The following is a 17939-nucleotide window of genomic DNA, read 5'->3' as shown; positions in this document are numbered from 1 at the left end:
ATTTCAAAACTATAGACGCGCAGTGTTTTTGAAATATTTCCAATTTGGCTGGAACTTTTTGAGAATAGTTTTCGGAATATTGCTCAGGTCCGTTCCACAATTACTCTCATATAGTTTCTAAACGATTGGATAACAGACGCCCAATTTGGAAAAAATTATGCACAAAGTGATCACAGATTTCATGTGGTATAGATGCTGGCATAACGGTTTTTGCCTAGGTGCGCGTCTATAGTTTTGAAATGGACTGTAGACACGGCTGTACTCATGACGTGCCCAGGTGGGCGAGCGACGTGTTTTTCGAATGTTTTGCTGCAGGCTCAAATTTCTCAGCAAGAAGACAGCCATTTCCTGGTTCATGAAGACAGTAGCTTTCGTTTGGTGTGTCGCTTGCCGTCGTTGAACCGTTTTCAGACGTCTTAAGTTCTGGAGGAAAATTTCGATCGTGTTTTTCAGTACTTTCTTCTGGTTGCTCGGCGGGGGAAACTCTCATATTCGTGTAGAGCACCCTTGAATTTAGTAAGATGGAGTCGTCCTGCAACTTCAGGAAGTAGCAAAAGTCTGCTAAATTACCTGAACGATGCCAAGTCACACAGAAATGGGGACAGGTGACAGCAGCGAGAACGTAGTTGGAGATCGGTGTAAAGTGCTGGGTTTGACTCGGAATTCGCTGCTAAGTTCAGTGGAAAACAACAATGCATTTAGGTCGCCGAAGCATAGTGGTGAGAGCTTGTCCAATGGTCTTGTGTTGGAGCTTTTCCGATTGAAAGAAACGGAGAAACTGACGTTCAAGGCTTTCACAACATGGCTGGAAGGGGACACCCGAGAGAGAACGTTCAACTTTATATTCGAAGGCAGTGCCTGGCAAAGTGAACAGACTGAAAGACAGACGTGCATACCTCCTGAAAGCAAACAAAGACTAGTGGCATTTGCTTTCTGAGCAGGTATATCCGAACAGTACTGAAAACGGTCGGTAAATCAGCAGATCCCCTTCCAAGTGCCGACGGGCTGCTCTACAATATGCTTGTAGAGCTCAAGCAAATCAGTTCAATGCAAGTTGGCGAGTACCTGAAAGAAACATCTAGCACCACTCTCCACAGACATGATGGCACAAGTAAGGCTGGCCTCAAGTTCGGCAGCTACCAAGTGGCACGAACTGCCACAGAAGTGCCAACTCTGGGAATTGTGGACATGAAGTGTGGTAGTGCAGATCATGTTGTGGACAAGCTGAAGCAAGTACATGTACTGGGAGATGTCGCGAGTGTTTGCAGTGGAAACGGCAAAGAACACATTGCAGAGAAGATCTTGAAAGGCACCACCAATACCATGAGCAACCGCTGCATAGTGCAGAAGAAATTCAACAAACTGCTGCAGGAATACCGAGCTGAAGGATCTATACGATTACTGGAGAAACAAGGTCAATTCCGGACCGCTCTTTTATCCCACCTGAAAATTCACTGATTAACGTAGCTCATTGATCAAATAATTATGTAATCTTTCCTCTGCTGTCTAAACCCTGCTCTATTTTTGACCTGGTCTAGTGAGAAGGCATTCTACTGCCTGTAATTCTGGTGAAGTAAAACAAAGTAACAACAACAACCCCCCCCCCCCCCCACACACACACACAGACTCTAAAAAGCCCGTAGCTGTACTGATGAGGCCGACAATAGATGGCCAAAACAGCTGGCTGTCAACAGCACTGGGTAGAGTTTCATTCCTAGTACCTGATCACAAACGACAACACGTCACCGCCACACTCACCATCTCTCCTTCGTAGGTCAGACACTCGTCAAACACACGGTCTACAAACACGGGACTCAGCGTCCCAGTACCGGACCTGAACAGGAACACAGCACACGGCAGCAGCAGCAAACACATCACACATCACACATTACACACACACACACACACACATGCACGCACGCACACACACACACACACACACACACACACACACACACACACACACAAACACACACAAACACACTACTACTACTACTACTGTAGCTTGGTTGCCACAAGGGCCACACCACTCCGAAAGGAGCCAGAGTCATTGTCAGGAGCAGAAACGGAGATGACGACTCAGGTCACTCTGTCGACGGAACTGACGGCTGCAGCGAGAACAGCGAACACCATACGACGCTCTATTCAGCGCAGCACAGAGGAAATGAGGCCGAACCTGATAGCAATGAAAATAAAAATTTCCAATCAGGCCCGAACGTACCTTGCCAGAGTGCTCAAACTGACAAGTCAGTGAGCTCTGCGTAATGCAAACAGCAAAGGCACTACCTCACATGAGAGTGCTCAACTACTACAAGAGCAGGAGCGAAAATACTAACTAAAATAAATCACTGAACTCCTAATGCCTAGAGCTGGACTGGATAAAACGAGGGTCGAACAAGCAACGAATTTTCAAACCTGCGGGCCCAGAACGTGAAATAGAACACGTCCAATAATGATGTTGTCCTGCACATATGGGTTTGTGAAACTGTAGACGGTCGCTTGGCCCAACGGACAAGGCGCCTGACTACGAATCAGGAGATTCCAGGTTCGAATCCTGGCGTGATCGCATTTTTCTCGTTTTTTCATGAAAGTGCCTACGCATAGCGCATGCCCACATAGAGAATACTAGTAGCAAGAGTGCATAAACAAGAGTATGCAACTGTGGTTATGGCCCAGTGCGCGGCGCGCTGCCTTCATTACGTAACTTGCCTTCATCACGCTCTGAAAGCATGCATTCAAACTCACAATTTCTCGTACGAGCCCATCCGTTTTTGCTCGATTCGTTCCAGTACCTACGTGATTTCTGAAGTCTGGCGCGTGAACTCCAGTTGCGTACGAAAGTTCATTTCAAACCAGAGGGAAAGTGCGGTGTTTGATTTTCCGCAGTGCGCGGACTGCAGCTGAATGATGTAATGAAGGCAGCGCGCCGCGCATCTGGCCCATAGAAAAGAGATCACAGTTGCATACTCTTGTTTATGGACTCTTGCTAGTAGCAGAGAACAACAACGACAACAAATAATGTGGACTTCCATTGCTTCCTCTTTTTGCATGGCCGATTTATCGCCACGACAGTGCTGCTCAATGAAATCCGGTCTCTGAAATCAAAAATGTTATTTCTCCTTCCCTGCTCACTTTGTATTATAGCAATAAAAACTGCTTTATGGCAGTTTTCTAAAAAAAAGTTATTGTGTTCTAGTCCATGGGCCCCGTCTAAAAAGTAAGAAATTAACGAAATGTGATAGCCGAAAATTAAAATTTCACACAAAACCTCACAATAATCACACACAGGATGAAAAGCGAGAAGACCTTTTCCTCTCTGGGTCCTCTTTCCTATTCATGCATGTTGGCGCAGTAAAAGTCACCCGTGAAGTGTCAGACTAAACAAGTGTTGAAAGCAGTATTTTTTTAAAACTAAGATCCTCAAGTGCTGTGATTATTGTGAGGTTTTGTGTGAAATTTTAATTTTCGGCTATCACATTTCGTTAATTTCTTACTTTTTAGACGGGGCCCATGGACTAGAACACAATAACTTTTTTTTAGAAAACTGCCATAAAGCAGTTTTTATTGCTATAATTTCTTTTGTTTTTTTTAGCTAAGGATATTATCAAGAGTCCATAAACAAATGTTTATGCACTCTTGATATTATGATAATAATTATGTCACCAATGGAATGCCCTAAATAATGGCCTAGCGCCTCTACATGTACATGTGCATCATATCAAATTCAATACCGTATTATACGCATTAATGTGCAAGCATTTTCTTGCAGAAAATGGCACTAGTCTTGCATATTCATGTTCTTCTGCAGGGAATCATATGGGTAGTGGCGGTACGCGGTGATACTTTTTTTTATACGCAGGTCATTCTGGGTATGTTGCTGTTTCAGAATTTCATGACTCTATCATAAGATTGTCTTGACTTTCAGGAAATTCAGATTTCCATAGGTCTGTGGGAAACACCCTAGTAAAATAAATATAATAATAATAATAATAATAACACCCTAAATCACATTTACTTGAGAATTGTAACCAGGTGCGTGCCGCAGATGTTTTTCTTGATTCTGTGTTTATGGTAGTCATGGGTTGTCGTGATAAGGTCATCCTGCATCTTATTGTACTGAAATCGTAATCCTGTTGATGTCGATAAAACTTTTGGAAGTACATGTAGTTCAATGACTTCAAAGTGTTACAAGTCCACGATTGTCTAAAACAACACAGCAAAGTAGGAACAATAAACATGTATTAATATGTAAACAAATACATTGTTGAGTCTGACACCTCGTTCCAACAACTACACTGATCCTGAGGATATTGTAAGGGGCAAGGATATATAGTTGGAGGTATTGAGAGATAAACAAGGCACTCCATAATAATAAAATGTTACATGTCTTTGGTGAGTATGAATGATATCCAGTCAAACCTCTTTAGGACGAACATCAAGGGACCGATGGTATTAATTTTGTTCTGTGAGTTTGTTTTAACCCTATTTTATAACCAGTGAATACAATTATTTCTCCAATAGAGACACGAATATATTTATTCTACAGCGAAAGATTCTAAGTCAGACCAAACCATTGACTCGTCTTGTGTGAAACAAATGAGTCACTGAACCTTTCTTTAGGAACATGACGGCAATTGAAACAACAACAGAGAAAATACGATACATGTACAGCACATTCTTGCAGGTACTACAAACAGATTGCCGATCGTAATTCTTGCTCTGCCGGCACGCAACTTTATTTGGGGCAGTGCAATCCCGGCGCGACTCACAAATCAAACAGCCCAGACTCGAGTAAACAAATCCAATCGTACGAGATTTTCAAGAGACGAGACTGCACCCATTGGCTTGTTTCGTATGAAGCAAACAAGTCACTGAATGCATGAACCTCTCCATATTAAAATTAAATGGAGATTTAAATGGAGATTTTCCCTGATATGCGAATTTATTTTGCATACTCGGCCAATGCTTCCCCCCCCCCCCCCAGATTGGGAAATGCCAACGATGCTATGCCACTGCAAAATTCAGATTCTACCCTATGATCGGAGCACGGAATGCCGGAAGCAATCATGACCAGTGCCTTACTTGTAACGTACCAATGTACAATTAACATGAGTATTTCGACAACACATCTAAGCCTCAGCAGCAACATACAACATACATGTAAGCCTTACCGTCAAGAAGGTGAACTCGCGTTCTTCGCACATTGTTGGCAAGGGCAAAGAGATACGAATGGATCTAAATCCGAATAAAATCAGCACACGTTTCCGTAAATGAAAGGGTGAGCATAAGCAAATGAATCGAAGGAAACTGGTCAACTCAGAGATCACCTGTCATTGAGTATTCCGTAAAAGGAATACAGCAGAAAAGCTAAATTTAGAAAACAGTTCCTGTCAGCTTTTCCATTATTTATTGTATTCCACCTAAAATCCACCTAAAATCAGCACACTTTTCGTAAATGAAAGAGTCAACACAAGCAAATGAATCAAAGGAACTGGTCGACTCACCTGAGTAATATTCCGTGAAAGGAGGTCTCAGCAGAGCCAAAGCGAAATAAGCCAGGAGACGAAATATCCGAAACAGCTCATGCAAGAAGCAGTTCCAAAGAAGAAAGTTCCTCGCGCATGCACATCCGAAAACGGACTGCACTGCAACACAATGTCTGCCGTGCACGTGCACAGCACGCGGCTACCACGCGTTGGTAGATTAATACCGAGCACCTTACGTAGAATATTACGTAGCCTAAGTGAAATACCGAGCACCTTACGTAGAAACTTACGTAGCATAGCGATGTCGTTTTTTCTGCCATGTGAACACAATAATAGAAAAGCTGACAGGATCGCTTTTCTAAATTCTCATATTCTCATTATAACTGTACAGAAATGGAGACCCCCTCGATAGGCCTAAACGACCTCTGGGGAATCCTTGAAATAAATAATACAAATAATACAAAAATTGTGAAATGTGTGCTTCTAGCCCTGAGCCAGTTCATGTCCCAGTGTTTGCACATCTAGGGACAGCACAGCACAGCACAGCACACAGCACAGCACCGCACAGCACCGCACAGCACAGCACAGCACAGCACAGCACAGCACACAGCGCAGCGCAGCGCACAGCACAGCACAGCACAGCACAGCACAGCGCCCGGCCCGGCGTGGCGTGAGCAAAACTTCCTAATGCTGAGCAATGGGCCATTCACACCACGCCCAAACTGTGGCGTACGTGACGTTTTCCTCCGAATAGCCGTGACAACATGGAATGTGGCGGGGAAAATCGAACGCCTGATACAAAAACGCAGACGGAGTATCCAAACCCCTCCATTAGCCGCATCCATGTACCCCTTGTGCCTGGCCACAAAATCCCAGTTGATTGTGGGTAGCAGCATGAATGCAGCGCATGAATACTCAGGAAAATATTACCGGAGACCAAACGGACCCCAGTATACCGGGAACGGAGGAAAAAAAAGTCAAAGTGGATTGAGGGTTACAATGGGATGTATGTATCTAAGATAGCCGTCACCTTTGGGCCGGGGCAAGTTACCCCATACTTGGCAGGTACAACCCGTTATAGTACATTTATGAGTATGACCTCACAAAGTTCATGATCTTTTATGCAGAGTTGGTATGACAGTGTGTACGGTGGTTGTAGTGGACTTGCCATGCAAAACCTAACGGCGGCGGGAAATTGATGCATACGTCTCAACGCCAACAAGTGTTTCACAGACCAACCTACCGTATACCCTCAGAGCGTGCGGTGCTGAAAACCAGTTGCAACGTTGCTGGTCGGCCGTCAGCTTGTCGTCGCGTAGCTACAGACATGCACGCCAACGACAAGGAACACACCGACGTGCCCATGTGTGAGCGGGGTAGTTAGTGAGTGCATGTGTGTGGGGGGGGGGGGGGGTGCATGTGTGTGAAGGGGGGGGGGGACCAAAATGAAAACGTCTCTGCACCGCAAATAGACGCACACACAGATAGTACACACACACACACATAAGCACGCAAATTACATACGCGTACTCAGGCGCGTCGGAAGGACTTTGGAAGTGGGGCGGCCATGGAAGGGGGGTCCAGGGGTCCTCCCCCGGGAAAAAATTTCAAAAATTAAAGCCAATTGCAAGCATTTCCGGCCATTTGGTGCCATTTCAGTGTACGGTAACTACAATGAAAGACTTTTTGATTCTGCAAAAAACCAAGAAGATGCTACGATCGGGGACAAACATTACCCTCCCCCAGGAAAAAATTCAAAAATTGAAGCCAATTGCAAGCATTCCCAGGCATTTGGTGCCATTTCAGTGTACATGGACTTTTGATTCTGCAACAAACCACGATAGGGGACAAGGATTTGCCACGTTTGCGCTGAGATCTTTGCGCTTTGTTGCACTGTGCTAAAAAAAAAAAAAAAAAAAAAAAAAAAACGCCGAAAAAGTGGGGCGGCCATGGCCGCCCCGCCGGTGCGGTTCCGACGCCCTTGGTACTCACATGCACAGATATACTTTGAAGTACGACCACGTAAACACACGTAAAGACACGCACGCGCGCACACACACACACACACACACACACACACACCAGGGCTGCCACACTTGGAGGGATACAAGTCTGACGGGGTCCGGGGGTGTCCACCGGCGGGGGTTCAGGGGGCAGGACCCAGCGATGATTTTTTTAGGAAAATGGCTTGCTGTTGGGGCCCCAGAACACATTTTTAACTGTCGAGCACACGCACAACCATGTCAATTATGCAGACCGGCCAAACGCGACCTGGAAGCGCGGAATTAATGGCCAACTGGACTAAAAAGCGCTCAAAATAAAATAATCGGTTGTCCCTCTTTGGGAACAAAATCGGTCGGTTTGTCGGACAAGCGATCAAAAATCCGACGAGTTACGAAAAATCGGAGCAAGTGGCAGCCCTGACACACACACACACACATACACACACACACACACACACACACACACACACACACACACACACACACACACACACATGCGCATGCACACACACACACACACACATGCGCATGCACACACACACATACACATACACACACACACAATGGGCCCCACCACCACACTCCATTATTCACCCCAGTGTCTGGAGATAAGTGGATTTTGTCAAGAGAAAAAACACACACACACACACAGAAGCACACCTGAAGTAGCTCGTCAAGAAACTTGCAGGACATGATGTCTTGCACCTTCACCTTGCCTGCAGACACACACACACACACACACACACAAAGACAGAATTCAGTTGCAGTTAGTCATCGCGTGCATGCGTGTGGTTGGAGCATACACGAATTGGCGTTGCGTAGCTTGTTTATCAATATGTATACCGAGTACGTGCCACAGGAACAACCGCAAGACCGGCAAGACGCGTTTGCTGTGCAGTGAAGCCCAGACCCTAGGCCGGTGGAGCACATCAGACCCCGTCACCACGTCCACGATTCATGCCTGCGATGTTGCACCGCTGCTTTGCATGTCATGATTGAAAGCTGTGGCCTTAGTAAAAAATAAATAAAATAAAATAAATAAAGTAACAAAAGCCGTCCCTCTCCCCTCCAGCACTTTATAAACCAGCACCCTCTATAAACGAGCACAATTTTTCAGTCGCCGAAAATGTCCTCTTCGTGCACATTGCAGCAGTAAATCAGATTTGTTAGTCCAGCACCCTCCCTAATTCAGCAGAATATCCGGAGCACATATGCTGCCGGACTGTATAGTAACTACACTGTACTGTATACCACAACCAGTGTAAAGTAACTACACTGTACTGTATAACACAACCAGTGTAAAGTAACTACACTGTACTGTATAACACAACCAGTGTAAAGTAACTACACTGTACTGTATACCACAACCAGTGTAAAGTAACTACACTGTACTGTATACCACAACCAGTGTAAAGTAACTACACTGTACTGTATACCACAACCAGTGTAAAGTAACTACACTGTACTGTATAACACAACCAGTGTAAAGTAACTACACTGTACTGTATAACACAACCAGTGTAAAGTAACTACACTGTACTGTATAACACAACCAGTGTAAAGTAACTACACTGTACTGTATACCACAACCAGTGTAAAGTAACTACACTGTACTGTATAACACAACCAGTGTAAAGTAACTACACTGTACTGTATACCACAACCAGTGTAAAGTAACTACACTGTACTGTATACCACAACCAGTGTAAAGTAACTACACTGTACTGTATAACACAACCAGTGTATAGTAACTACACTGTACTGTATACCACAACCAGTGTAAAGTAACTACACTGTACTGTATACCACAACCAGTGTAAAGTAACTACACTGTACTGTATAACACAACCAGTGTAAAGTAACTACACTGTACTGTATACCACAACCAGTGTAAAGTAACTACACTGTACTGTATACCACAACCAGTGTAAAGTAACTACACTGTACTGTATACCACAACCAGTGTAAAGTAACTACACTGTACTGTATACCACAACCAGTGTAAAGTAACTACACTGTACTGTATACCACAACCAGTGTAAAGTAACTACACTGTACTGTATACCACAACCAGTGTAAAGTAACTACACTGTACTGTATACCACAACCAGTGTATAGTAACTACACTGTACTGTATACCACAACCAGTGTAAAGTAACTACACTGTACTGTATAACACAACCAGTGTAAAGTAACTACACTGTACTGTATACCACAACCAGTGTAAAGTAACTACACTGTACTGTATAACACAACCAGTGTAAAGTAACTACACTGTACTGTATAACACAACCAGTGTAAAGTAACTACACTGTACTGTATAACACAACCAGTGTAAAGTAACTACACTGTACTGTATAACACAACCAGTGTAAAGTAACTACACTGTACTGTATAACACAACCAGTGTAAAGTAACTACACTGTACTGTATACCACAACCAGTGTAAAGTAACTACACTGTACTGTATACCACAACCAGTGTAAAGTAACTACACTGTACTGTATAACACAACCAGTGTAAAGTAACTACACTGTACTGTATAGACCTTATTCGATACACGTCACGGGTCACGTGGACCCCAGTCACGAACCTACGAAAAACTGGACGAGTGGCAAGAAGTGTTTTGTTTTGAAAGTGCGTGTTGATAGTTGTGGGCAAGTGTGTTTGGAGGAGAGCTTTGGAATTGTTCTGGGTAGCTGTCACTGTCGTTGGTCAGGGAGACGTGGGTAGGGAGTGTAGTAGTATGGTGAAGAGTTGCTGTGCAGTTGGTTGCGCTAACCGTTTCGCGAAAGGCGGTGGAAAGAGCTTTTATAAGTTCCCAACTAATCAGCTCAGGAGAGCAAAGTGGATTGCTGCGCTGAAGCGCAAGAACTGGCAGCCCAACGCTTCCAGTTGGGTGTGCTGCGATCACTTTGTAAGGTTCAAGAAGAGCGACGATCCACTATCCCCTGATTTCGTCCCGTCTGTTTTTTTCAGACGAGGGTCGAGTAAATGGTGAGAAAGCTTACGTAAAATTTGATCGCCACAAGGCCCGACGTCGACGGCATGCAGCTTCAAAGCCAACAGCTCAGCCTGAAGATACCTGCCATGGCAATCATGAGCCCGTGCTGACTGGAGAAAGTGACTGTAATGCTGACAAGGAAATCGAAGAGGAGAGTGCGCCGAGAGATTCATGTTCGTCAGACTCTGTTGAGCCAGCGTCCCCAGCTCAGCCAGAGCTCACTGAAGCCAGCAGCCATGTCGACAATAGTGCTGAACAAGAAAATGACGATCTAGCCTTGCTTCAGGCGAGAGTGGCACAGCTGGAAGAGGACAAATGCCAGCTGAATGGTCAGTTGCAGGAACAGAAATCTGCTATTTCTGCTCTCACCGTCAAAGTACAGCACCTGGAAGCCACTGTGAAACATCAAAAATCAGAGGCGGCAATGTCTTCCATCATATCAGGATTCAAGTCCAATGATGACATGGTGAGATATGAAACTGGCCTCCCATCTTTTGCTGTGCTGGAGAAAGTGTTCGCATTTGCTGGCAAGGACATCCCCGACCACCACCGAGCGGCACTTCCGTCCTTTGCGCAGTTTATTATTGTCCTGATGAAGCTGCGCCTCAACTTGCACGATCAAGATCTAGCACATCGCTTCGGCATCAGCCAGTCTACCGTCTCAAAGTACTTCCACAAATGGATCCACGTCCTTTATGGCAGGCTGCAGCCGTTGATCATCTGGCCAGAGCGCTCCGAACTGTACCGCACGATGCCATTGGAGTTTCGCGGACATTTTGGGAAGTGCATTTGCATTATTGATTGTTTTGAAGTGTTTTGCGAAAGGCCACATGATCTGATGGCCAGGGCTCAAACCTTCTCTAATTACAAACACCACAACACGGTTAAATTTCTTATTGGTATCACCCCGCAAGGCACTATTTCCTTCATCTCCAAAGGATGGGGTGGCCGGACATCGGATAAGTACATCACGGAGCATTGCGGGCTGTTGGACAAGCTATTGCCGGGTGATCAGCTAATGGCAGACCGGGGATTCACGGTCAGTGATGCCGTTGGCCTGCACTGCGCTGAGCTGGTCATACCTCCGTTCACAAGAGGCAAGAAGCAACTGTCGAGAATCAGCATTGAGAAGGCCAGGAAGCTGTCTCGGCTACGAATCCATGTGGAACGTGTTATCGGCAACTTGCGGCAGAAGTACACTATTCTGCAGTCAACCCTGCCAGTGAACATGCTGATGAGTGATGCCTCAACAGGAGTGTGCACCATCGACAAGATTGTCCTGGTGTGCTCTGCGCTGTGCAACTGCTGCGACTCAGTGGTGCCTTTCCAGTAGAAGTACTGAAGTATTGACTTGTTTTTTACTTTTTTTGTCCCGTATTGTGGAACGTGTGGCATGTTGTTGCTGCATAGATTACCTGGACAGGAGTGCAATGCAAATTATGTTACTTGTATTTTACCACTCCCTCGAAGAACGGCTTTTGTCCCTGTGTCTAGTTAGCACCAATGTGTAAATCTCAATCAATCACACTCCATTACACACACACACACACACACACACACACACACACACACACACACACACACACACACACACACACAGACACATACACACACACACGTCATGTTTCAAAAAGCACAACTTGAAATCATCATATGATTTCATCTTTTTCGCTTGCCTGCACATAATAATAACAAGCCCCAGTGGTCATATTGACTCAAGTTCAAATTTCTGACATGGTGGAATGTATGATCCTGCAGCCATGCATGAGCATGGCTGTTGATTTCTATGTACATGTATGGTGCAATCATTTGTGTGAGAAGTGAGAGTTTTGGTGGGTTGGGCATAGCTCCTAGTTACATAATTGCATCAGGATACATGCATGTATGCACACACACACACACACACACACACATACACTACTACTACTGCTATGTACAGCTGCCCTATCGGGCCATGCCGCTATCATAAGCGGGAGACAACAACTAAAAGAGAGAAGAGAGGAAAGAAAGAGCGAGAGTCAACAGAATCTAGCATGGCGTTGCACACACACACACACACACACACACACACACACACACACACACACACACACACACACCCGTACACACAGTTATTCCTTCTTCTTGCATGCTGCACATATCCACTTGCGTTTTGGTTTCTGCTTCATGCGAAGACATACCAAGTGAAACGTCTTAACTCTGCAGTCTGGATGTGAGCATTCCACCACGTCGCTGTCCTTATCCTCGTTGCAAGTGCATACAGCTCCATCAGAATTGGCGGCAGTAGATTTGAAGGATTTTGTAAAATACTTGCCGACAATCTCTGGCAGCACGCCAGCCTTGTAGAAAGACGTGATGGCTTGGACTGTCTTGTGGAAATCTGGATCTGGATGAACGCGGATGACTACACATTCCCGCACGCTCCACACCACAAAATCCGAATATGCTGCCTTGCATACAAACATCTGTGCTTGCACTTGGTATGCATACTTGTGACCAAGGCGCAAATGGAATTTTCCATCGACCTCCTTCAAACAGAAGTTGGTGTCCTTTGCCAGATCATGGAAGGACTTGTTCACGGCTTTGAAAGGGCATTTCACCTCAAGGACGCCATATCCGCAGCAAGTACAATTGATGTTTCCATCAGGACTGGCACCGAGATACGGATGAGTGGTGGAGATGACGAATCCTGAATCAGTAACTTTGAAGTCGCAGTGGTTAGGCTCAAACAGTTTGACGTAGCAGTCTCGGGCAGTCTGCTCATGCTCCAAACCCCAAGTGGTCGCTGCAGAGGAAAACTGATATGCATCGGGGTAGCAAATTGCACGAATTAGAGATGATGATGGGTTCGCAGGGGGTGTGTGAGCAGCATCACGGAACTTTGAAGCTGTCACACGCCCTGCGCGGAACCTGAACCACAGCTTGCTCTTGCTCTGATCGCGGGTTGCCTTTTCAACAGCAGCCGATTCTGCTGCTGTCACTCCCATGCCCTTCAAAACATCATCACACCGGTTCAGCAACACATCGAGTGATGCGTCTAGCATTGCCTCATCATAGAGGTCGGTGATATAAGCTGGGAACCCAGCTGGGCGGGTTGGGACATACCTCTCGCAGAAACCAGGAACAATTGATAGTATCCCTGGCTTGCTCTGCGTGGAGGCAAGACCAGAAAAGAACTCGTTGACTTCACTGGTGGTTGGCACAGTGTATGTCGGCAGTTGTGTGGTGACCTCCACACTGGCTGCTGCTGGCTTAGTGCGCTTGCTGCTCGGCGCGGCGAAATCCATCTCGCATATCCTGGCATACTGCACAGGCTGCAGGGATGGGGCAATCCACTGACATTGCGTGGAGGTGCAGGCGGAATTTTCTTTCACGAAATCCGTCCTGGCCACCAGAGTAAATAGCAAGGCGGCAATGTGGGAGCATGCCTCACCCAGGCCAGCCATACACGTACAGTGGGCACAAAGCACACTCCCATCCATGTCAGCTGCCACCCAAGGCTGCAGCTCAGCAGAGGACACGGACTGGGAGTGACGGACCTTCGCCATCACAAATGCTCTCTTGCCATCCGCAGTTGCAGGAAAGGTGACGACATTGCCAACCCAACCAGCAACGAAAAACTGGTACCCCTCCAAGCTTTTGTACGCCTTCATCTCCTCTTTCGTGCAGGGACTCGGCGCGTTCACGAGATAGTGGTACAAATCAGGATACTCCACGCTGGGGAAATCAGGTGTGGCACCAGGCGTGAGAGATCTGCTCGTCACGTAGGGGTCCTGGTCCGAGCCGATGAACGCCAGCTTCTCGGCATACCGCGTCTTGCCCGCTCTATCCAAATCGCGATAGATTTCGGACAACTCTTGAACCGCCATCACTGCTAGAACACTCAAAACTACAAGAAGACTGCTTACTGCTCCTAACACCTGACAAACGCCAGCTTCTCGGCATACCGCGTCTTGCCCGCTTTATCCAAATCGCGATAGATTTCGGACAAGTCTTGAACCGCCATCACTGCTAGAACACTCAAAACTACAAGAAGACTGCTTACTGCTCCTAACACCTGACAAACCTGCATGAAAGTACTTCGAGAAAAGGAAGGAGACGAACTCCGATATTGAAAATACATTCAAAACAAATTTCCGTGATGCTCAGCTGAGGCCTTTTTGCCACTCGTCCGGATCACGCGTCCGAGTGCCGCGTGCGCATCCTCGAAGGCGCCCCGAAAAATCACGTGATCGAATAAGGTCTATAACACAACCAGTGTAAAGTAACTACACTGTACTGTATAACACAACCAGTGTAAAGTAACTACACTGTACTGTATAACACAACCAGTGTAAAGTAACTACACTGTACTGTATAACACAACCAGTGTAAAGTAACTACACTGTACTGTATACCACAACCAGTGTAAAGTAACTACACTGTACTGTATAACACAACCAGTGTAAAGTAACTACACTGTACTGTATACCACAACCAGTGTAAAGTAACTACACTGTACTGTATAACACAACCAGTGTAAAGTAACTACACTGTACTGTATACCACAACCAGTGTAAAGTAACTACACTGTACTGTATAACACAACCAGTGTAAAGTAACTACACTGTACTGTATAACACAACCAGTGTAAAGTAACTACACTGTACTGTATAACACAACCAGTGTAAAGTAACTACACTGTACTGTATACCACAACCAGTGTAAAGTAACTACACTGTACTGTATACCACAACCAGTGTAAAGTAACTACACTGTACTGTATAACACAACCAGTGTAAAGTAACTACACTGTACTGTATAACACAACCAGTGTAAAGTAACTACACTGTACTGTATACCACAACCAGTGTAAAGTAACTACACTGTACTGTATAACACAACCAGTGTAAAGTAACTACACTGTACTGTATAACACAACCAGTGTAAAGTAACTACACTGTACTGTATACCACAACCAGTGTAAAGTAACTACACTGTACTGTATAACACAACCAGTGTAAAGTAACTACACTGTACTGTATAACACAACCAGTGTAAAGTAACTACACTGTACTGTATAACACAACCAGTGTAAAGTAACTACACTGTACTGTATAACACAACCAGTGTAAAGTAACTACACTGTACTGTATAACACAACCACGTGAGTACTGCAAAGTAGTTTTAAATTTCTATAAACATGACAACAAAGAAAGAAGAGAGTGAGTTAGTGAGTGAGAGACGACGGACAGAGAGACAGACAGAGGTGGACAGAGAGACAGACAGAGGTGGACAGAGAGACAGATAGAAACACACACACACACACACACACACACACACCTGTCCTCAGCGGGTCAAGGAAGAAGAAGAACTTGCGCACGGCGGTGCAGACGAAGAATGAATAGAACGAGTCTTCCAGGCCATTCAACTGAGAGAGAGAGAGAGAGAGAGAGAGAGAGAGATAATAGAAATACGCACATATACAAACACAAACACACACACACACACACGCACGCGCACGCACACACACACACACACACACACACACACACACAAGCACATATCGGAAACCCTTTATTTCAATGAGCTGCGCATAGTGAGGGGCGGTGCTGATTTCCTTTCTCTCGTAGCCCTTCGGCCTCTCCAGCAGGTTCCAAATTCCACATGGGTCTCCCGAGGATTGGCAATACTCTAGACTGGACCTCAGGTGCAAATAACAGATTTTACGGTCCTCGGTGTTACCTTTACTGAAGGCTCACAATACCACCTCACAATAACACCTCACAATAACACCTCAGCGTACGACAACGCAATACTCGTACAGTCCCAGATTTCGTTTATTCGGTTGTCTGTTATCTGCCTCCCTTGCCCACCCAGAGTAACCTTGCCCACCCAGAGTAATAAAGTTTCGGAGAATATCTACACCTAACACCTGGGTCTCTCTCTCTCTCTCTCTCTCTCTCTCTCTCTCTCTCTCTCTCTCTCTCTTTCCCTCTTTCTCTCTCTCTCTCTCTCTCTCTCTCTCTCTCTCTCTCTCTCTCTCTCTCTCTCTCTCTCTCTCTCTCTCTCTCTCTCCCCCCCCCCCCCACCCTGTGTCACACTGTATTTGGCACCTACCTGAGGAAGAGTGGGAATCAGCTCCAGGATGTAGTTTTCAAAATCCTACGCCACACAAATCATATGGATACGTGCACACACACGCACGCACGCACGCGCACACACACACACACACATGTCCATGCATGCACAAACACATGCATACACATGTTTAACAGCTGTCTAAAATTCATACTCTAAAACCGGGATTTTTCGGTATTTCCCAAAATCAACGGTTCGGTAGCGCAAAAATTTCGGTAAACCAGCATTCCAGATCCAAAAATGCATTTTGCACACTGTTTGGCATGGCACGCGTATCGATTAGGATTCTTGTGCGTACCGTACTGCAGTCGGCATGCATGTATGTATGTATGTATGTATGTATGCATGCATGCATGTATGTATGTATGTATGTATGTATGTATGTATGTATGTATGTATGTATGTATGTATGTATGTATGTAGACTACCAGCACTGTAAGGCTGCAACCACACTAGGTACAAAATCACGTACAAACTGCATTACAGTAGAAATCGTCATGCCGACGCGTGCGAAATGCAAAATGCGCTTTGTAGGTTTTCAGCAACTGGCGCACCCCTGTAGAAAGCCACGTTTGTCGTTTTCGTCGTTTTCGCGCTCCATATATCTCCTGTGTAGAACTTTGTTTTTGTACCTGGTCGTCGTACATAGCATCAGCATTGTTTTTGAATTTCCCGGTCTTTTCCAGCGCACGGCACACGCTTTGGTACGACAACGTCACGTGCTGTTCGCGTGAAAACGTCAACTATGCAGACCGAAAAGTGTAGTGTGGTTGCGTACCGACTTGTACTGAGATATGCATGAAAATTTGTACTGTGATTTTTACGTAGTGTGGTTGCGGCCTTAAGTACCGCCAGAGCGCCCCACCATCTCGTCCTTTCGTGGTCGTCTTCTGGACGTGGTTTCCTGTCGGTAGGTCATACGACACGGACCTTGTACACACATTGCACGTTGTGCAGTCAATCCGTACCCAGTTTACATTCGGGCGGATGCGAGCTCCACATAAAACATGCCAAGTGTTACCTTGATACAAGTGTGACCTTGATACAAGTGTTACCTTGGTACAAGTGTTACCTTGGTACAAGTGTGACCTTGGTACAAGTGTTACCTTGGTACAAGTGTTACCTTGGTACAAGTGTTACCTTGGTACAAGTGTTACCTTGATACAAGTGTTACCTTGGTACAAGTGTTACCTTGGTACAAGTGTGACCTTGGTACAAGTGTTACCTTGGTACAAGTGTTACCTTGGTACAAGTGTTACCTTGGTACAAGTGTGACCTTGGTACAAGTGTTACCTTGGTACAAGTGTGACCTTGGTACAAGTGTGA

The 17939-nt window shown here is 45.5% G+C and overlaps 1 protein-coding gene, 1 non-coding gene and 1 pseudogene across 2 annotated transcripts; 2 read left to right on the top strand and 1 right to left on the bottom strand.

Annotated features, from left to right (window-relative positions):
* The window catches only part of LOC135827043 (serine/threonine-protein phosphatase 2A regulatory subunit B'' subunit gamma-like), a 36550-nt pseudogene that overhangs the window by 7854 nt on the left and 10757 nt on the right, over positions 1-17939 (bottom strand).
* Trnar-acg (transfer RNA arginine (anticodon ACG)) lies at positions 2494-2566 on the top strand. Its single transcript has one exon. It is a non-coding gene; the product is annotated as a tRNA-Arg (tRNA).
* On the top strand, positions 10063-12219 carry LOC135827485 (uncharacterized). Its single transcript, XM_065339976.1, has one exon. The coding sequence runs from the start codon at positions 10918-10920 to the stop codon at positions 11824-11826; it is 909 nt and encodes a 302-aa protein (XP_065196048.1). The 5' UTR covers positions 10063-10917; the 3' UTR covers positions 11827-12219.

Source organism: Sycon ciliatum, chromosome 11 (genome assembly GCF_964019385.1).
Source record: "Sycon ciliatum chromosome 11, ocSycCili1.1, whole genome shotgun sequence".
Classification (NCBI taxonomy): Eukaryota; Metazoa; Porifera; class Calcarea; order Leucosolenida; family Sycettidae; genus Sycon; species Sycon ciliatum.
The sequence above is the reverse complement of the archived record's forward strand: the minus strand, read 5'-3'. Positions and strand labels throughout refer to the sequence as shown.

Excerpts from the sequence above, each read along its gene's own strand:
- LOC135827485 (XM_065339976.1), top strand. The coding sequence starts at position 10,918 with ATGTCTTCCATCATATCAGGATTCAAGTCCAATGATGACATGGTGAGA.